The following is a 19,592-nucleotide window of genomic DNA, read 5'->3' as shown; positions in this document are numbered from 1 at the left end:
ATCAGCTTTGGCTCCCTCTCTCTCTCTCTATTAACTATTTAACTGAGCGTTAAATGCGCTAATGTTCAATTAATTGCTGAATCTAAGGTTACGACAAGGTCAAGTTAGGGTTAAGCGATGCATTGTTTCAATGCAGCTTGCAGCCAAGTCCAGATTTAAGTCTAAATATAGATGTACATTTATGTGTACAAAAACTACGCAAACAACAAGAATAACGACTTGTTGACTTATCGCTCTCAAAGACAAACGCTGTCGGGCTGATAAAACCGGACACAGCCGGTTAATACCAGATTAATCTAAGCCTAGTTTTGTGCCCTTGTAAGCCTTGTACTCCCTGAGCTTCAGGCCTAGCTTGAGGAGTGCAAGTCCCCAACTGGCCACCCAACATCGTTTCGAAGTCTAGTGAAACTTCCAGCAAGCACTCTTTGTGGCACGCTTTCGCACATACATAATACGCTGCGACCTATTAATAGATTATACTTCGAATGGGACTGAACGATGATTTTCTGATAAGCCATCTTTCGTGTGGACTCTGTGGAACCTGAGTACACACATAGGCATTGCTTTTTTTTTTGAAGAAAAATGCGAGTTGAGCACGAGATTGGCATTAGTGCTCGTCTATTTTTGGCAGAGTACGGAGCTAGCTGGCTACCGGGAGAAATCGGCAATCGACAGCTCAGAAGCCAGCTGGAAAAACAGACACAGAGACACCGAAGCACATAGTTTTTCCAGTCCGACCAATTGCAGTTTGGACTTGTAGATCACGGAGCATTAAATTGTTTTTGGTTTTGTTTTGATTTTTGGCGGCGTGCTCCCTCACACTCTCAGTGCGTCCACCTGCCTCGACTGCAGCACGGTAAGCGTTCGCTTTGTCCGTCCGTATATATAAGTATATTGAGATAGATAGAAGCGTCTCATTGATAAGCGACGTCCACACAGACGTCAAGCTCGTTGCATCTCTCGACGCGACCCAGACCCAGAGACCACAGCCCAGAGCCCAGACAGCCAGTGCATTTCGTGTGGCCCAATTAGTTGTTAGCCACACACCGCAGCGCAAACAAGTCCACGGCTCGAACATAAGGTGCCCTACCCAAGAGCCGTACTCCACAGCCGTACTCTACAACCGTGCTCTACAGCCAAACTCAAGAGTCGTAGTCTACAGCCGTACTTTACGAACGTACTTTACGAACGTACTCTACAGCCGTACACTACAGCCGTACCCTACAGCCGTACCCTACAGCCGTACTCTACAGCCGTACTCTACAGGCGTACTCTACAGCCGTACTTTACAGACGTACTCTACAGCCGTACCCTACAGTCGTACTCTACAGACGTACTCTACAGCCGTACTCGACAGCCGTACCCTACAGTCGTACTCTACAGACGTACTCTACAGCCGTACTCGACAGCCGTACCCTACAGTCGTACTCTACAGACGTACTCTACAGCCGTACTCTACAGCCGTACTCGACTGCCGTATCCCATATCCTGTTCGAAACAAACTTTTTTAACTATGTGCCAAGACTCCCAGTGATATTTATTCGTGTGCATTGTTTTATTCTATAAATACGTATAGTATCCAGCTTCTGGGACTGAAATCTACCACAAACAAAAATAAAAAAATGCCCGACACGGAGATCATTGTGACCAATGCCGGGGAACCATCGACCAAGGCCAGCCTGATCGTTGTCTCCAACCGTTTGCCCTTTGTCCTGATACGCAATCCCAAAACCAAGGAGCTCGAACGCAGAGCCAGGTGAGTTATCAAAACATTAAATCGATTTATTTTTTCAAGCATGTGTCCAAAGAACTTCCTTGCAACTGAGCATATCAAAAAGTGAGGCAAAGTCTTTCCGAAATATATTTCTTAAAAGTGATAACTAAATATATCAAGGCTGGGACCCAAATTCAAATTCGTAAAACCGCTCAAAAATGGTTCTGAGTCATTTCGGTTTTAATGGTGAATATAAAATTAAAGATCTCGACCGGCCTTATAATATTTCGTTCTAAGAATTCATTAAATATTTAATTGGATTAATATAAAATTAAATTAAAATGAATTCTTAAAACGAAATTGGTTTATGATTTTAATCCAAGTCTTGTTCGGTTTGAAAAACGAATTATTGAGAACTAGTCAGGTTTTTTTTAGAGCCTTGGTTCAATACATGTTACCCAATATTACGTGAAAAAGTTCCAATTAAACATTCACAAAAGAATCCCTTTTCAGTTGGTATGTTAAAAATCAAGGAGACAGAATTTTCAATTGTTCTTCGATTTCTCAAATGTTCCAAATAGATTTTAAGCCAATTTTTTTAGCATAGACTGTGCCTTATTCCTTTTAAAAACTGTTGCATTCAAAACTCAATTTTAAGTTGAACTAAATTCGTGTGTGCAATAAAAATCAGTTTAAAACAAAAAAGTGTATAATATCAAGGACTTTTTACAGTCCAATTAGAACAAAGTGTTTACATTTTGTGACTGTACATCTTTCTATGAAAAGAACGCTAAAAGTTAAAAATTCAGAAGTTTTATTTAGGTATTAATTCTTTTTGAATTAACCAAAATATAACCTAACTGAATGCGTTTTACGGCAACTTTAACACTGAGCGAAAACTTTTCAAGCGACTTTTCAACACTGCAAAGCAAAGCAATTCAACGGTAAAAGTTCATTGTACGAGTACAGTCCTGTCTGTTAGTCCGACAAAACAAAATAAAAAAAAAAAACAAAGCCATAATCCACTATATAGATTAATAATATATACTATAACACACAAATGTTTCCATGGAACAATACTTATCAAAATCTCGTGACAAGAGCAAAGCAAAGCTCCAGCTAAAGTCAACTTTCCCGAATTGTTCTTTGATTTCTCAAAAACTAACCCAGTTCATGTGTTGGGCATACAATTTGCATCAAAGATAAGCCGCAGAGTAAAGCCCCCTCGATAGGGAACCGAATTACCTATGTGACAATCCATACACATATATATATACATTTATTTAAATATATATATATGTAGAGGGAGAGATGATATTGTTTCCACACGCTTCTGGTGATTAGTGCCCTATAAGGCTGTCAGCGTCTTATCAGCGCAAAATACACAGAGCGAGAGAGAGAGAGAGGGAGAGAGAGTGAGGCAGAGTGGGCGAAAGAGGGAAGGTATTTGGGATGAGCAAAGCGGAATGCAAAGTCTAGCAAATTGGATGGAAATGTAATGAAATTAGAAAACAAATTCAATAATACCGACCGCCCTTATCTCAGCGATGCCCATTAGGCGGCTTTGACCCCTAACCCCTGCCCAACGACAACGACAACGACGACGAAGGCGAGACAACGTTGCCTTAAAGGGGTCAATAATAGAGGAGGCGTCATTTGAAGGCTTCCGAACCTGACACTGAAAATATCAAAATCACGTGCACACATCTCTCGCACTGACCCTACACACAAAAAGCTGCGTGCGGCTGGGACTTGAAATTTTGGGGGGGCTTTTTTTTTTTTGTTTTTTTTTGAAATTCGATTTTCGAGTAATATATGTTTATAATTTTTTTTTGGTATTGGCCTCTGGGCCGGCCAGAGTCGAGGTTGTTTACACTTGCAGCGTATCAGGCACGGTCGCTGTTTTTTATGGTTTGTTGCTTATCAGTGCGGTTAGTGTCAGTGTCATTGTGATGCACCCTGCATAAAACGGGGCTGGGACTGAATCTTTTTGCATATACAAGTATAGGCACATACATATAAAATATAAATATATATATATAGACCTGCCTATGTGGCCCGGCCTTGCTCGTGCCATTTCCAGCCAGGCGGCGAGAATTTTCCGGAAATATTGAAATGCGTCTTCAATACAATTTTGCATAGAAAAAAATGTTCATTAAAACTGTCTTAAATCCTACCAGAATGAGACCGGCTTAAACAAAGCTTCCTTAAAATCTTTTCCTAATTATTCAATCAACACAAAGTCCTAAAGATATTCAGTCAATCAATCAATCCAACAATCAATCAGCAATCATTAAGTCAGTCCGTCAGTAAATCAGTCAGTCTATCAATCAATCCAACAATCAATCAGTCAGTCAGTATTAAGCAATATTAAGTCTGTCCGTCAGTATATCAATCAATCAATCAGTCAGATAGTCTATCAGTCAGCCCGTCAGTCAGTCAGTAAGTCAATAATTCAATCAGCCAGTTCGTTAACCAACCAGTCAGTGATATCAGTCAGTCAATAAGCTTGTCAGCTTGTTAATTAATCAGTCAGTTTGACTATCAGTCAGCGCGGAAGTCTGACATATCAGTTAGGCAATCGTCTAAAAATGCAATCAATCAGTCAGTCAGAGACATCAGTAAGTCAATCAGTTTGTCTGTCAATCAATCGGTCAGTCAGCCCGTCAGTCGGCCAAAAATGCAATCAATCAGTGCGTCCGTCAATCAATCAGTCAGTCAGTCAAAGACATCAGTCGGTCAATAAGTGTGTTCGAAGTTTGTCATTCTGTCGGCTTAAATCCAATCAATCAATCAGCCAGTCAGTCCGTCAATCAATCGGTCAGTCAATCCAGTTGTCTAAATATCAATCAACCAGTCAGCCAGGTATTCAATCAATCAGTCAGTCAACCATAGCTCGAGTCAATCAATCAATCAATCAACCAGTAAAAGTTTGATATATGTATACATACTTCTTCCCCTTAAGTCCAGCTCATTGAATCGAATGTTTGTTTTGCAGCGCCGGCGGTCTTGTTACGGCCGTCTGTCCGGTTGTGATCAAGGGCGGCGGCTTGTGGGTGGGCTGGTCGGGCATACATCTGGAGGATCCCAATGAGGCCATACCGGAATCGAATCCGTACGATCAAACGCCGACGGCTGGCCTGAAGTCCGATCAAGTGGTTTCGGTTAACATCGATGCAAAGATCTTTGATAGCTACTACAACGGCTGCTGCAACAAGATCTTCTGGCCGCTCTTCCACTCGATGCCGGGCCGCGCCAACTTTGGCGGCGAGCACTGGCTGGACTATGTGACCGTGAACAAGTTTTTTGCGGTGCGCACCATCGAGGCGCTGGAGAAGTGCCTGGCGAAGAACAATGGCAGCGAAAAGAATCCGCCAATTGTTTGGATACACGACTACCATCTGATGCTGGCGGCCAATTGGGTGCGTGAGCATGCCGAGGAGAAGAACCTGCCGTGTCGTTTGGCCTTCTTTCTGCACATACCCTTTCCGCCGTGGGACATCTTCCGGCTGCTGCCCTGGTCCGATGAGATACTGCAGGGCATGCTCGGCTGCGATCTGGTTGGCTTCCATATACAGGATTATTGCCTGAACTTTGTCGACTGCTGTCAACGCAATCTGGGCTGTCGTGTGGATCGCAACAATCTGCTGGTGGAGCACGGCGGACGCACGGTGCGTATCCGGCCGCTGCCCATTGGCATTCCGTACGAGCGTTTCGTGAATCTTGCCCAGAATGCGCCCAAGGTGCTGAAAACGTCGAAGCAACAGATCATTCTCGGCGTCGACCGACTGGACTATACGAAGGGTCTGGTGCACCGCCTGATGGCGTTCGAGGCGCTGCTGCTCAAGTATCCGCAGCACAAGGAGAAGGTCAGCCTGCTGCAAATCTCGGTGCCATCGCGCACCGATGTCAAGGAGTACCGTGAGCTCAAGGAGGAGGTCGATCAGTTGGTGGGACGCATCAATGGACGCTTCACCACCGCCAATTGGGCGCCCATACGCTATATCTACGACTATGTGAGTCAGGATGAGCTGGCCGCCCTCTATCGAGATGCAGCCGTTTGCCTGGTGACGCCGCTGCGCGATGGCATGAATCTGGTGGCCAAGGAGTTTGTCGCCTGCCAGATAAATGAGGTGCCCGGGGTGCTGGTAATTTCACCATTTGCCGGCGCCGGCGAAATGATGCACGAGGCGCTGCTCTGCAATCCGTACGAGGTGAACGAGGCCGCCGAGGTAATACATCGTGCTCTGACCATGCCCGAGGATGAGCGTGTGCTGCGCATGGCACGTCTGCGTCGTCGCGAGGCCGAATGCGATGTTAGCCATTGGATGCGCTGCTTCCTGAAGGCGGTCGGCGCCCTCGAGATGGACGATGTGGGCACCACCATTATGCAGCCGGTTTCCGTGGATGACTTTGATGACTACTTACTCAAGTGAGTTCCATTTCCTGCCATTTGGCTGCACTTACTCCAATTGTTTTGCTCGCCTCAGATACATCGGTTATAATCACAAGCTGGCCTTGTTGCTGGACTATGATGGCACTCTGGCGCCAATTGCACCGCATCCGGATTTGGCCACGCTATCGCCCGAGATTAAGAACGTTCTCTTTAAGCTCTCCAATCACTCGGATGTCTATGTGGCCGTCATTTCGGGTCGTAATGTCGATAATGTTAAGAAAATGGTCGGCATCGAGGGCATCACCTATGCGGGTAATCATGGTCTGGAAATTCTGCATCCCGATGGCAGCAAGTTTGTGCATCCCATGCCCATTGAGTACGAGGATAAGGTCAGTCTGTTGCTCAAGGCGCTGCAGGATTCGGTGTGCCGCGACGGCGCCTGGGTGGAGAACAAGGGTTCACTGCTGACATTCCATTATCGTGAGACACCCACACATCTGCGTCCCGATATGGTTGACAAAGCGCGCAGCCTGATCGAAAAGTACGGCTTCAGGGCAACGGAGGCGCATTGCGCGCTCGAGGCGCGTCCGCCGGTACAATGGAACAAGGGTCGCGCCTCCATTTACATATTGCGCACATCCTTTGGCGTTGACTGGAACGAACGCATCAAGATCATCTATGTGGGCGACGATAACACCGATGAGGATGCCATGGTGGTAAGTAGTTGCGCCTTGAGCTCATCTAACGAGAGACACACTGGCAAACATACTAATCGATACACAATTCACAGGCACTGAAGGGTATGGCGCGCACGTTCCGCGTCACCTCCTCGGATATTGTGAAGACCGCTGCCGATCATCGCTTGCCATCGACTGACTCCGTTTACACGCTGCTCAAGTGGGTGGAACGGCATTTTATGGGCCGCAAGGCGCGCGCCAATTCGTTGACTTATCGCCCCACCAAGGGCGATGGCGTCCAAATGCAAATGTCCCTCGAGGTGGCCACGTCAGCCAACAGCCTGGACGTGTAGCGCGGCCAGAGTCAATCGAACATATATGCATACATATATATAAATATATATATATATATAATTTGTAAGATCTTAAGAGTAAAGTAAATAAAATAAATCAAAAAACCACAATTTACACAATTTCTCAAATTAAATACGTTAATTTACAATCGATTTGGTTATGCTATGGAAAGTTGCGGTTCAGTTAATAAACTTAAACTAATAACTAATTATGGGACAGGACTAGCCATGATATGATGAAGAAAAACAGAAATATGGGATACACGGCAAGCGGCTTGCGATGCGGCGGTTGACTTTGGCCCAGAAATATGAACGATGCTGTACAATTAAATGAAATTATATTATTATTATTATAAGCCACATGTACTTCAGGCCAACTTACCATATGTGGCCCAGGCAAAGCCCAGCGTTGTGGTCACAAAGCGCAGAAAGAAGAGAAAACGTGTCTGCGTCGACAGCAAGATGATGCGACAGATGATCAAAGACAGCGCCACGGGCGTCAGGCAGTAGCCGAGCACACAAACCGATTGAAAGAACGAGCTAGAAAAAGGTTTTCGAATTTTGTCATTAAGTGTGTCGAGCAGAGAAGACGACTCCGACCTGATATATGCTCGTTAAGAACATAGTCAATATCTGTTTGTGATCATGAAGGGGGTCAAGTAGGACCAATAATATTCGTGTATTATTCAGTTCGTGTATGAACTCTTTTGTTTTTTGAGTTAACTTGAGATAAAAGGAATCATCGGTCATGAAGAACTTTGAATATCTTGACGGCAGCTAGAATTGTTAATATGCGACCTACATAAAAGCAAAGGCTTATCGATATCGGAGGAGCATATGATATAGCTGACATGGAAAGAACCAGTCGATGCGAAAAAGTATTTGGTTAACAAAATATTTCGCTTTTCAAGTTAACATCCGTAAGCCGATTGTCCACAAGGGTAGACACAGTTTATGGTATATGGTTTTAGACATATATATACTTACATATTGCCACCTAGGAGCTTGGAGTTGAGCGTTACGATGGCTGCGCCTATCCAAACAATCACAAAGACCTGTGCGAATTCTGGTCCATTGTCGGACATGCTGTCCGCAGACGAGGAGCCTTGCAGTATGGTGGCCATAAATGTGCACAGCACCAATGGACCCCACAAATCCCCTGTAAACAGAAAGTGCACACATTTTACAAATTGCTGACGCATTCAACAACTGGCTGCATTCTGATGACGTACAATCGCGCAGCAGACTCGACTTCTCCTTGGGATAGAGCACATGATAGAACTTGATGCCAACGGCGCGCATATCCCTTAGCACCGTTTCGCGTATGGGCTCGTCCAGGGTATTGTATTCGGGCACACCGTGCTGTGCTGTTGTTGTTGTTGTAGTCCGTTTACCCGGTATGGACATGTCACCCTCCAGAGAGGGCGATGTGTTGACGTCCTCAAACATCTATGAATTCGTTGAAGACAATAAATATGTATTGCCAATTGTTGTCGATTGTTTGCTTTAAGTACTTACATCCAATCTGGCATCCATTTAGAAGTTGCTCTTATTTGTTTTTGTTACGTGCAGGCATAAAAAATCATAGATTCGTTCAATGCAATCAATTGCCAACACTTTTTCTTCTCAAGTTATCGCATGCAATTTATCGATACTTATTACCGTTTGGTATCGATACTTATATTAAGCTCAAGCAGTGGACTCGAATAGCTTTTGAATGTGAATACTTTTAAAGGCTGACTGAGTTTGATTTAAATATTTATATTAAACAATTTTGAATGTTATTACTTAATATTTAGTTCCTATCTATATGAATAAATACTAATATATATATATATATACAAATAAATATGTAATTATCTTTGAGTATCTCGAAAAATAATTTGTTTTAAATTAAAATTGTTAACACGAACTCTCGGCATGAGTGCCAATGTGCGTTTTGAGATAGGCAGCGCGAGTGAAGGCTTTTGGACAGTGCGGACACTTGTGCGGACGCTCGCCGGTGTGGGAGCGTATGTGCCTGCCCAGATCTCCCTTATCTATACAATTTTTGGGGCAGTGTGGACACTTGAAGGGATGCTCGCCCGTGTGCGTTCGAATATGTCGCTGCAGTTGCCAGGCATAGACAAATTCCCTGGGGCACTCTGTGCACTTGTAGGTACGCTCTCCGCTGTGATACCGCATATGCTCCTCCAGCTCGGCCTCCTCGATAAAGTATCTTGTGCACTGCGAACACTTGTAGATTTGTTTGCCTGGATGCGTGGAGACATGGTATTGAAGATCCGTGTGCCGCATAAACGCTCTCAGGCAATGGGGACACTTGAAGGGACGTTCACCGGAATGGATGCTGATGTGCTTGCGCAGATTCGACGACTGACTAAACGCCTTCGAGCAGTGTGGACACTGAAATGGCCGTTCGCCCGTATGCGTACGAATATGTGCATTGAGGTGGGATTTTTGAGTAAATGCTTTTTTGCAGTGCGGACACATAAACTGGCCTTTTTTCATATCTATGCCAGAAGGCATCTCGCCAGCAGCAGTGGGATTGAAAACTTCAGTTTCAGCTTGTTGCTCCTTGATATAATCCTCATTATCCTTTTCGACCTTGACATGGCCTAGATCTATGTCCTGCTCCGCCAGTTCCCAGTTTTCTGTTTCAAGCAGTTCGGACTGGACATTCAGCTCGCTGTTCTTTAGTTTTGCGCTATCCAGCAGAGTGCTAGAAGAGGTTTGATTGGAGCTATCAATATTCCCCTCTTCAGGTTTGCATTCCATTTTGTCGCCAGTACTCAACAATTCGTCTGCTTCCATCTTAACCCGCGCCAGGTCTATGTCTTCCTCTGGTATTTCTACTTTAATTGCACTCATCATCTTGCATTTCTTAAGTTTCTCGCTTAACACCTGATGGCTCTTCTCGCACCTGCGCTTGAAGGCGAATGCCGTTTGTATATCACAAATGCACGAGAGGCACATTTTCTGCGGCAGCTCATCATTTGGTTCTATTTTTATGGAGGCGACGCACTCGTTTAACATAGCTGCCAGACTTGGTTCCCTCTGATCGGTGAATATATCAACGAGTGCCACTGAGCTGGTCATGCAAGTGCGGCATACTTGTTCCATGGTTGTGTTCATTAAATTTCAGCGAAACTTCCTTATACATATTAATTACAATTCAACAACAACAAGAGATGGACAAAATCAAGAACTATCAAATTTTCGAGAGTATGTCGCGATAGTTGACTTATCGATATTATATCACTGATGACAAGCATAAAGTATGGCGGAAAACATTTTAAATCGAATTGTTTGAAGTGCACGTAATTTCGTGGATGAAATCATGTGACATTGCAATTTAAAGTATTTAATTTGATAATTTCTTGCAATAACTAACATACGCCGGAGTGTTATAAGCCAGTGGCAATGTAAACAACAATTTTAAGGTATCGAGTACAACACTTAACCAAAGATGGACCATCTCAAGAACTATCGAATCGATGCCACATCACTAATGATAAACACAACGTATACATATGCCAGAATAAAAACAAAACCCAATTTATTCACATTTCTGAATTAGATGTTCATTAATGTGAGCATTTTAGCGCTCAGTAAAGAAGCTGTCTATGTGAATATCTAACCTCTTGGACGGACTCCCTTACAACATGAAGCGGACAACTCATTTTTAGGAAATCCTTTAGCTATCGACGCGAGGCAAACAAAACCAAAAACCGAAACCTAATTTGGGGATTTACCCAAACAGCGTTTTTTTCAGTATTACTTTTACCGGCCTTTATATTGAAAACTTCAGAATGGAAAGAAAAAAAGTACTTAGTTTAAAGGAAAAAATGGAGGTTATAAGCGCATATGATCAAACTAATTCATCAGTGCGTGCATTAGCCAAAAGGTAAAACTGCATGCAAAGAAAATTGATAAAAAATTAAACCATAAATATATTCGTTAACAGGTTCAACATAGGAAAGACACAAGCTGCGCTCATTGTTCGCGACAGAGAAACAATTCGGTCGAGATGGTTGTCCGGTGAAAACATCAATACGAAAAGAAGTTTCCTGAATACAGACGGCAAAAAACTCGACTCCATGTGCTACGATTGGTTCTGTAAACTTAGCAGTGCGCATAATACTCCAATATCTGGTTCAGCTATACAAGAGAAAGCGAAGGAGCTCGCAACGAGCCTCGGCATTGACGACTTTGCAGCCTCCAACGGTTGGCTCCAAAGGTGGCGCAAGAGACACAACATTAATTCGCGATGTGAACCAGGAGCACAATCAGCCGATGTAAACCCATTGGATGTTCATCAGTTTTTAGAAACGGAAATCGATAGTAGCGATACGGTATTCGTAATTGATGACAACAGCAACACGGATACGGATCTTGTAGCTGAACTTTCCTGTGAGCTAAAGACGGTTAAAAGCGCTTTAATATACATTGCAAATTTAAAGCAATTTCTAAATAACGACCACATCGCTTTTGAACATTTAAAGAATCTAGAAAACCATATGCAAAACAGACTCTTAAAATGTAAGCACTTATAGAGAACTATGTATTACAACAACTTATTATTAAACCATTTAAATTTCGTCGTACTCCTCTTAAGCGGACAAAAAGGGTCGATAATTTCAATTCTATTTCTGTGTTTCTGGAATTTCCCAAATTTTATTCCTCAACACATTTCTTGGTATGAGTGTTAATGTGCTTTCCCAAATTTCTACGATGACACACTCTTGGACAGTGCGGACACTTGTAAGCCCGGGGCCCAACGTGAAAGCGCGCGTGTTCATCGTGTTCGGCTTTCTCTAAAAAGTATTTTCTGCAGTAAAGACACTTTAATGGAGTCTCACCTGCATGCGTAAAGATGTGTGTGCGCAGATTCGCGGACTTTTTAAAGGTTTTGGGACAGTGTGGACACTGAAGCGGTGGTTCGTCCGAATGCGTACGCATATGCATTTTGAGCGAAGATTTATTCTTATAGGTTTTCGGGCATTGCGAGCATTCAAATTGTTTCTTTTTAGCATCAATTTCAGACTCGTGAACAGCAAGAGATTTGCGCTCCACGTTGCATTCTTTGGATCTCTTTGAGCTTAGTTTAATTTGTTGTTTCTTAATGTTATTTGCTTTATCCTTTGCTGCTTTGCTGCAGCCCACTTCATTGTCTTGCTCGGCCAGCTCCGAGTTTTCTACTTCAACACTTTCAGACTGGACATTTACCTCACTGTTATCTGTGGGATGAGTTGCAATGTGGTCTTTAAAAAATGATGGATGAGTATAGATTTTTGAACAGTGTGGACATTTGTAAGCCCGGTGCCCAATATGATATCGCGTGTGTTCATCGAGCTTGGCCTTCTCTAAAAAGTATTTTCTGCAATGCGGACACTTAAGGGCAGTTTTCCCTTCATGAGTAAGGATGTGTATGCGTAGATTCCAGGACATTTTATATTTTTTTGGGCAATGTGGACACTTAAATAATCGTTTATCCGAATGCGTACAAAGGTGATTTCTAAGGGAGGATTTAAGCGTATACGCTTTCGGGCAATGTGGGCATATAAATTTGCCATTTTTAGTTTCTATTCTAGGTTTGTTAACAACAGTGGGATTGCACACTTCGCTGTTCTCTCCGTAATGGGTTCGAATGTGCTTTTCGAGATACACAAAAGCCGTACAGATTTTTGGACAGTGTGGACATTTGTATGCCCGGTACCCAATGTGATAGCGCGCGTGCTCATCGAGCTTGGCTTTCTCTAAAAAGTATTTTCTGCAGTAAGGACACTTGAAGGCAGTTTTACCTCCATGAGTATAGATGTGTGAAAGCAAGCCCGTGAATTGTTTATAGGCTTTGGGACAGTGTGGACACTTATACGGGCGTTCGTCCGTATGCGAACGAAGGTGAAGTTTGAGGGTAGATTTACACGTACAGGCTTTTCGGCATTGTGGGCAAGAGTATCTATTCATTTTTTTAGTATCTATTCCAGGTTCGTCAACAGCCAGAGGATTGCAAGTTTCGTGGCGCTCCACGGTGCATTCTTCGTAGTTCTTTGAGCTTCGTTCAGTTTGTAGGTCCTTAATGTTATCCTCTTTATCCTTTACATTTTTGCTGCAGCCTATTTCATTGTCTCGTGTAGTTTTAACGTTCCGAGAACTGAAAGTACTTATGGGTGTATTTGGTTTGCACTCATCTTCAGGCATGAATTCCATTTGATCCTCTGACAATTTATCCCCACTGCTCGACAATTCGTCTATTTCCATCCTGAGCCGAGCTATGTCCATGTCCTCCTCTGGCATTTCTATATCTATTGCGGATTCCACCTTAATTTCATTTAGCTTTTTGTTTAACACCTGATGGCTTTCCTTAAACCTGTGCTGGAAATCAAATGCCGTTTGTAGATCACAAAAGCACGAGAGGCACATTTTCTGCGGCAGCTCATCATTTCGTTTGACTGCGATGGAGGTCACACACTCGTTTAGCATATCCGCCAGACTGGGCTGCCTCTGATCGTCAAAGATATCCACAAGTGCCACTGAGCTGGTCATGCAGGCACGGCATACTTCCCCATTTGGTGTTGCGTCCACGAAGCTTCTGCAAATCTAGCATATATTATCATTAAACATACAAATGTTTCGTCATATGTATATTTATATGTAAATACCGAAATATCTTCGAGTGTGTCGTCATCTTTACAAATTGTGATTCCGCCCAGTTCCTCAGAAGTGACTATATTCGCTTCTGAAGGGTCAAACAAATTCAGGGTGGGGACTACATTCGATTTTAAGAACCTTTTGCCGATGGACTCCTTTTCAAAGTGTGAATCGCAAATGAACGCACGCTTCTTAAAATCGTGGGGCAAGCCACATTTTTCCATCCATTGACGGCGAAGGCTCTCCTTTTTGGGAAACCGAAACATTTTCACCGAAGAGCCTTTCCTGTAGCTGCGCCTGCACGACTTAACAATGCACTTGACACCACTTCGCTTTTTATTGTTCATTGCGTTCTTATTGTTCGTTCGTCAGATAAATCGCTCAATGTCAACCACTTCTTTGCGTGGCTCTTTGTCAACTAAAATCGGTTCTATTCTTCTTACTGTCGCAGGAAAGGAGGCATTTTTGCAATATGCATTCAAACAGATGTGTATCGAGCTTTTCTTGGGTCCTGTTCAACTAGTGCGAGCGAGACAGCAATATACACCAGCATGCATACAAAGATGCATCTCGGGGCTCTACATTAAATTAAACAAACATATGTACATGCAGCAAGAAAGTGACAGGATGCTCGAAGTTTGACGCACACTAAGCAAACTTATTTGCGCAGGTCATAAAAAAAAATTTAAAGCAAGCGTCTTCGTCTTGAACTATATTTGCACAAATATAGCAAAATCTTTTTGTCGATTTAACGATTTTATTAACGCTTAGTGATGTCGGTTAATATTCACAAAGCGAGATAGACCAAAGCTACATTACTTGTGCTAAGCGTACCGGTAATTCCCAGATTTGGTCACCTGACTTAAGGAATTTCCAAATAATTCGAGTAGGCATAAGAAATTGTCGTGTCGTGCAGAAACGATACTATTTGACGATGAATTTGCGAGAGTTATCTATCGATTAGCAGTTATCTATCGATGATGAATCATTAAATATATCGATTTTTCTATTTGGCGGAGACTATTGTGTATTTAAAATGTGAAACACATACATTAGGATACATTAACACACATAATACATACATTATAATTTTAAAACAAACATGTTAAAAATGTTTAAATCCATATGCAAAATAGACTTTTCAGAATTTATGTTATCAATTATAAAACCATTTTAATGATAGTGGTTTTTTTTTGTTCGATGATTGATGTATATAAAAATATATTTATGATTATATTGGACTGTGGTTATCCTAAATTTAATTCATAACCATTTTCTGGTGTGAGTTCTTAAGTGCGATTTGAGCAAGTCAGAATAATGCAAGAATTTTTGAACAGTGTAGACACTCGGTGGCCAATAAAAAGTGTTTTCTGCAGTAAGGACACCTGTAGGGAGCTTTATCTGCATAAGTAAAGATATGGTTGTGCAAATGATTCATGAACTGTTTAAAACTCTTTGAGGCAGGGTGAGGCTAAATTTTCTCTTAAGGGCCTTTTGGCAATGTGGGCATATCAATTCTTCATTCTTAGTAGCTCTTTAAGCTTCGCTCTGCTTGTTGCTGCTTAATGTTATCTTTTTTTATCCTTTGCTACTTTGCTGCAGCCTATTTTATTATCTTGCTCGGCCAGCTGCGAGTTTTTTACTTCAAGCTGTTTGGACTTGACTTTTGGGAGATGAGTTCGAATGTGCATTTGAAACTTTGTAGGATGAGTACTGATTTTTGGACAGTGTGGACATTTGTAGGCCTGGGGCCCAATGTGATATAGGGTGTGTTCATGGTACTTGGCTTTCTCTACAAAGTATTTTCTGCAGTGAGGACATTTAAAGGAAGTTTTGCCTTCATGACTTAGGATGTGTCCGCGCAGACCCGCGAACAGTGTATATTTTTTGGGACAATGTGGACACTGAAATGGTCGTTCGCCCGTATGCGTACGAATGTGCATATCGAGGCTAGATTTAAATACAAAGGCTTTTGTACAGTGTGGGCATTTAAATAGGTTTTTTGTTGGATATATTCGATGCTTTTTAACAGTAAATTCAAGGCCCTCTGCGTTGCATTCTTCGTAGCTCTTTGAGCTTAGTTCTGTTTGTAGGTCCTTAATGCCATCTTCTTTATCCTCTACTATTTTGCTGCAGCCTGTTTCATTCTCCTGCTCGGTCAGCTTCGAGTTTTGCTCAGACTGGCCAATTACCTCACTGTTTTTGGCGGTATGAGTTCTAATGTGCTTTTTTAACCTTGAAGGACGAGACATAATTTTTGGACAGTGTGGACATTTGTAAGCCTGGCGCCCAATATGATGCCGCCTATGTTCTTCGTAATGGGCCTTCTCTAAAAAGCATTTTTTGCAGTGAGGACACTGGAAGGCTGTTTTACCTCCATGAGAAAAGATGTGTAAGCGCAGACCGTTGAACTGTCTAAAGGCCTTGGGGCAGTGAGGACAACGATACGGTCGTTCGCCCGTATGCTTACGAAGGTGAAGTTTGAGGGAAGATTCCATTTTAAAGGCTTTTTGGCAATGTGCACATATAAATTGTTTTTTCTTAGTTTCTATTCGAGAATGGGCTGCAAGGTGGTTTTTAAAATACGTAGAATTAGTAAAGATTTTTAGACAGTGTGGACATTTGTAAGCCTGGCGCCCAATATGATAACGCGTGTGCTCATCGTACTTGGCTTTCTCTAAAAAGTATCTTCTGCAGTAATGACACTTGAAGGCCGTTTTACCTCCATGAATATAGATGTGTGAGCGCAGTTTCGCGGAATATTTAAAGGCTTTGGGGCAGTGAGGACACTGATGCGGTAGTTCGTTCGTATGCGTAAGAATATGAAGTTTGAAGGTGGATTCAATTACAAAATCTTTCTGGCAGTGTGGGCATATAAATTGCTTAGTTTTAGTATCTATTCCAGGCTCGTCAACAGCAAGAGAACTGCGCTCTGCGTTGCATTCTTCGTAGTTCTTTGAGCTTAGTTGAGTTTGTTGCCCCTTAATGTTATCCTCTTTATCCTTTACATCTTTGCTGCAGCCTATTTCATTGTAACGGCCGGCCAGTTCCCAGCTTTCTACTTCAAGCAGCTCGGACCGGACATTAACCTCTCTGTTGCTTGGATTTGTGCCATCCAGCAGAAGGCTAGACTGCCTTTGATTGGAGTTATAGGCGGGTATAGTACTAACATCCCGAGAACTGAAAATACTTAGGGGTGCATTTGCGTTGTTATCATTTTCAGGCAGGAATTCCATTTGATCCTCTGGCAATTTATCCCCACTGCGCAACAATTCGTCTATTTCCATCCTGAGCCGAGCTATGTCCATGTCTTCGTCTGCCATTTCCATATTTATTGCGGGTTCCATCTTACGTTTATTAACCATTTCCCGTAACTTCTGATGGCTTTGCTCACACCTGCGCTGGAAATCAAATGCCGTTTGTAGATCACAAATGCACGAGAGGCATATTTTCTGCGGCAGCTCATCATTTCGTTGGACGATGATCGAGGCGACACACTCGTTTAGCATATCTGCCAGACTGGGTTGCCTCTGATCGGCGAAGATATCCACGAGCGCCACTGAGCTGGTCATGCAGGCACGGCATACTTCTAATTCCACATCTGTTGTGTTGTCCACAATGCGACTGCATATCTAGCATATACATACATTAACGTTAGGCGTTCCCTTGCTTACTTTTGTATATTTATTTATAAATACCGGAATATTGTCAATCGGGTCGGCTTGCCTACGAATCGGGCTTGCGACCATATTATCCGGTGCTTTTGGTATGTCTATGTTCGACTTCGAAGGCTCTGGCAAATGCAGGGTTGGCACTGCTTCTGATCTTATTTTCTTTTTGAAAAAACAGAATTTTTCAAAATGTAAATCGCAAAGATACGCATTGCGCGTATCAATATCCTGTGGGAGTCCACAACTCGCGATCCATTCGCGACGAAGAGCGTCATTGCTGGGAAATTTGAACAGTCGCACAAGCGGGCCGTTTCTGTAGCTTCGCGAGCATGCTTTAATTCTACACTTTACACCTTTTCTCTTGTTATTGTACATCGTGTTAGTTTTTTCGTTGAATTAATCTCAAGTGCAAGTTGAAGAGACAATGAAAATTGATCGTCCAGGTTTGCCAATCCTTTTTGGAAGAAAGGAGGCGAGACAAATATAGGAAATGCAAGCTTAGGAGCGTGAGCCAGATAACATTTTATACATACTTTATACTGTTTGACAGAATCCAAAACAAATAATGTATTTCACGATTGTTTTTGTACTTAGTCAAATATAGTTAAATTGCAATTCTTCAACAACAAAAGATGCACAAAATGTATGGACAAACAATCGAATTCACAGAATATGCCACGATAGTTGGCCTATCGATGATACATCACCGATGACAAGCACAAAGTATCGTAATGCCAGACCAAAACACAGGCAGTTTTGCAGCTGAACGAGTGCCCGTAATCGAAATTGGCAATTAAAATGTTTCAATTAGTGCTATTTACCATTTATAGGATAATAATGTGAAAGTTATGCAGAAATAAATGCGAGCAATATTCGAAAGGTATCGGCAATTCGAAGCGCGTTCATCTCTAATTCGATTATTTTGCTACACCCTTAGCGCCGAGTTGATAGCGTTGCCAACTGTAAGCAAAATACTGGCAGCGGCGCAACAGGCACTTGGCAACGCACACATGCAATTCGCACAACCAAAACGAACAATATGTAAACATAGAGAGAGAGAGTAATTTTCTATTTGCGGTAAAATGCGAAGCCAGAACACATTTTGCAGCAACAGGTGCAAAATGTACCAACAACAAAGAAACTGCCGCTTCTGCCGGTGTTGCGGAGCTTTCGCCTTTGTAATTGATCCTTGTGATAGCCGGAAATAGGCACCATATTTCTTAATATTCAAGCCCACATTGCCTGCGCTAGCTAGTACGTTAAAGAATTTTGTATCCTAACTTATAAATGATTAAAATGTAAATAAATGCCTGGCACAGAGCGGAGGGGTGTTAACAATAGCTTTTACAGCAGCTTAACATTTCAACTGTTAGCGATTTCATGTAATAGCAAAGTATGTTAACATAAACAGTTATTCGCCATTAAAATATGTTAAAAAAAAAAATAAAAAAAAAAAATAATTAAAAAAAATATTTTAAATAACTTACGTTTATTTGAAACGCCTCTTCAGCTCCTTTTATTAACTTTACAGCAAACGGATGTGGTGCGCCGGGACATACGCTTTGCCAGCTGCAGCTGTCGTCCAAGTTGAAGGTTGCATTCCCGCACTCCTTGTCGGTGGTGCTGTGTTAGAATCCCGGCGGCTATCTGTCGCTCTTTAGACAGGGCACCGCAGACATTAAGCTGGACTGCTGCTGCGACGATTTGTGGGACGGCAAGGATTTGCGTCAATTGTCGCCGCAGGATCGTGCCAGTGTGCATTGGACTTTTATTTAGCGCAGCGAACTAACCTCCTACTGCTGCGTCATGCTGCATTCATGGAGCGCTGAGCGGACCGCTGCACAGCCATGGACAGATCGCATATCTGGAGCTGCCGCCACAGTATTAGCACCGACTGGCTGCTCTTTTTTCGATGAGCAAGGATGCGGATTGCTGCGATGTGGAGGATTCCTTTGAGATGCAGTGCCATCAGGTTTTCACTGGCAAAATAACATTGTCCGCTTTTTTAGCAATGAGAACGAGCTGCGTAAGTCCGGCTGGAGGAATTATCACATTTGGCGGCTCAACGAACCAGTGTTGTAAAACGTTGCTTAAAAGTATCGATTGTGATTATCGATGGTTTCTTATAAC

At 42.7% G+C, this 19,592-nt stretch overlaps 6 protein-coding genes across 8 annotated transcripts; 2 read left to right on the top strand and 4 right to left on the bottom strand.

Annotated features, from left to right (window-relative positions):
- The first annotated feature begins 622 nt into the window (after positions 1-622).
- Tps1 (Trehalose-6-phosphate synthase 1) lies at positions 623-7,251 on the top strand. 2 transcript variants are annotated; one of them, XM_015168899.3, is made up of 5 exons: positions 623-856; positions 1,577-1,756; positions 4,713-6,146; positions 6,205-6,826; positions 6,901-7,251. In XM_015168899.3, exons 2-5 carry the CDS (start codon positions 1,623-1,625, stop codon positions 7,138-7,140), a joined length of 2,430 nt encoding a protein of 809 aa, XP_015024385.1. In that variant the 5' UTR covers positions 623-856; positions 1,577-1,622; the 3' UTR covers positions 7,141-7,251. The 2 variants fall into 2 exon arrangements, with proteins under 2 accessions (XP_015024385.1, XP_002059272.1); XM_002059236.4 differs by lacking the exon at positions 623-856 and adding an exon at positions 929-1,081.
- On the bottom strand, positions 7,248-8,819 carry LOC6635698 (protein YIPF6). Its single transcript, XM_002059235.4, has 5 exons — positions 8,659-8,819; positions 8,373-8,589; positions 8,128-8,299; positions 7,523-7,680; positions 7,248-7,458 (listed from the first exon to the last, which is right to left on the bottom strand). Exons 1-5 carry the CDS (start codon positions 8,674-8,676, stop codon positions 7,346-7,348), a joined length of 678 nt encoding a protein of 225 aa, XP_002059271.1. The 5' UTR covers positions 8,677-8,819; the 3' UTR covers positions 7,248-7,345.
- A 66-nt stretch (positions 8,820-8,885) lies between these two features.
- LOC6635697 (zinc finger protein Paris) lies at positions 8,886-10,410 on the bottom strand. Its single transcript, XM_002059234.4, has one exon. It carries the CDS (start codon positions 10,270-10,272, stop codon positions 9,043-9,045), a length of 1,230 nt encoding a protein of 409 aa, XP_002059270.2. The 5' UTR covers positions 10,273-10,410; the 3' UTR covers positions 8,886-9,042.
- Positions 10,411-10,663: 253 nt separating this feature from the next.
- cag lies at positions 10,664-11,779 on the top strand. The gene is made up of 2 exons (XM_002059233.4): positions 10,664-11,044; positions 11,105-11,779. Exons 1-2 carry the CDS (start codon positions 10,950-10,952, stop codon positions 11,691-11,693), a joined length of 684 nt encoding a protein of 227 aa, XP_002059269.1. The 5' UTR covers positions 10,664-10,949; the 3' UTR covers positions 11,694-11,779.
- A 35-nt stretch (positions 11,780-11,814) lies between these two features.
- LOC26530634 (zinc finger protein 431) lies at positions 11,815-19,537 on the bottom strand. 2 transcript variants are annotated; one of them, XM_032438668.2, is made up of 2 exons: positions 18,950-19,537; positions 11,815-13,740 (listed from the first exon to the last, which is right to left on the bottom strand). In XM_032438668.2, the coding sequence occupies exon 2, from the start codon at positions 13,684-13,686 to the stop codon at positions 11,815-11,817; it is 1,872 nt and encodes a 623-aa protein (XP_032294559.1). In that variant the 5' UTR covers positions 13,687-13,740; positions 18,950-19,537. The 2 variants fall into 2 exon arrangements, with proteins under 2 accessions (XP_032294559.1, XP_032294558.1); XM_032438667.2 differs by lacking the exon at positions 18,950-19,537 and adding an exon at positions 13,803-14,854.
- LOC26530823 (oocyte zinc finger protein XlCOF28) lies at positions 14,939-18,150 on the bottom strand. The gene is made up of 3 exons (XM_015169073.3): positions 17,996-18,150; positions 17,490-17,916; positions 14,939-17,423 (listed from the first exon to the last, which is right to left on the bottom strand). Exons 2-3 carry the CDS (start codon positions 17,835-17,837, stop codon positions 15,360-15,362), a joined length of 2,412 nt encoding a protein of 803 aa, XP_015024559.1. The 5' UTR covers positions 17,838-17,916; positions 17,996-18,150; the 3' UTR covers positions 14,939-15,359.
- Positions 19,538-19,592: the final 55 nt, after the last annotated feature.

This window comes from Drosophila virilis, chromosome 4 (assembly GCF_030788295.1).
Source record: "Drosophila virilis strain 15010-1051.87 chromosome 4, Dvir_AGI_RSII-ME, whole genome shotgun sequence".
In the NCBI taxonomy this organism is placed as follows: Eukaryota; Metazoa; Arthropoda; class Insecta; order Diptera; family Drosophilidae; genus Drosophila; species Drosophila virilis.
Note: the sequence above shows the minus strand (reverse complement) of the source record. Positions and strands in the feature narration are given on the sequence as shown.

Bases quoted from the DNA above. Each gene is read 5' to 3' on its own strand.
- cag (XM_002059233.4), top strand. From the start codon at position 10,950: ATGGAAAGAAAAAAAGTACTTAGTTTAAAGGAAAAAATGGAGGTTATA. The intron at 11,045-11,104 runs GTAAAACTGCAT...ATTCGTTAACAG, and splicing joins GTGCGTGCATTAGCCAAAAG to GTTCAACATAGGAAAGACAC.
- Tps1 (XM_015168899.3), top strand. From the start codon at position 1,623: ATGCCCGACACGGAGATCATTGTGACCAATGCCGGGGAACCATCGACC. The intron at 1,757-4,712 runs GTGAGTTATCAA...TTTGTTTTGCAG, and splicing joins GAGCTCGAACGCAGAGCCAG to CGCCGGCGGTCTTGTTACGG. The intron at 6,147-6,204 runs GTGAGTTCCATT...TGCTCGCCTCAG, and splicing joins TTTGATGACTACTTACTCAA to ATACATCGGTTATAATCACA.
- LOC6635697 (XM_002059234.4), bottom strand. From the start codon at position 10,272: ATGAACACAACCATGGAACAAGTATGCCGCACTTGCATGACCAGCTCA.
- LOC26530634 (XM_032438667.2), bottom strand. From the start codon at position 14,138: ATGAACAATAAAAAGCGAAGTGGTGTCAAGTGCATTGTTAAGTCGTGC. The intron at 13,741-13,802 runs GTATTTACATAT...AATATATGCTAG, and splicing joins ACACACTCGAAGATATTTCG to ATTTGCAGAAGCTTCGTGGA.
- LOC6635698 (XM_002059235.4), bottom strand. The intron at 8,300-8,372 runs GTACGTCATCAG...TTCTGTTTACAG, and splicing joins GTCGAGTCTGCTGCGCGATT to GGGATTTGTGGGGTCCATTG. The intron at 7,459-7,522 runs GTAAGTTGGCCT...TTAATTGTACAG, and splicing joins CTTTGCCTGGGCCACATATG to CATCGTTCATATTTCTGGGC.
- LOC26530823 (XM_015169073.3), bottom strand. From the start codon at position 17,837: ATGTACAATAACAAGAGAAAAGGTGTAAAGTGTAGAATTAAAGCATGC. The intron at 17,424-17,489 runs GTATTTATAAAT...TGTATATGCTAG, and splicing joins ACCCGATTGACAATATTCCG to ATATGCAGTCGCATTGTGGA.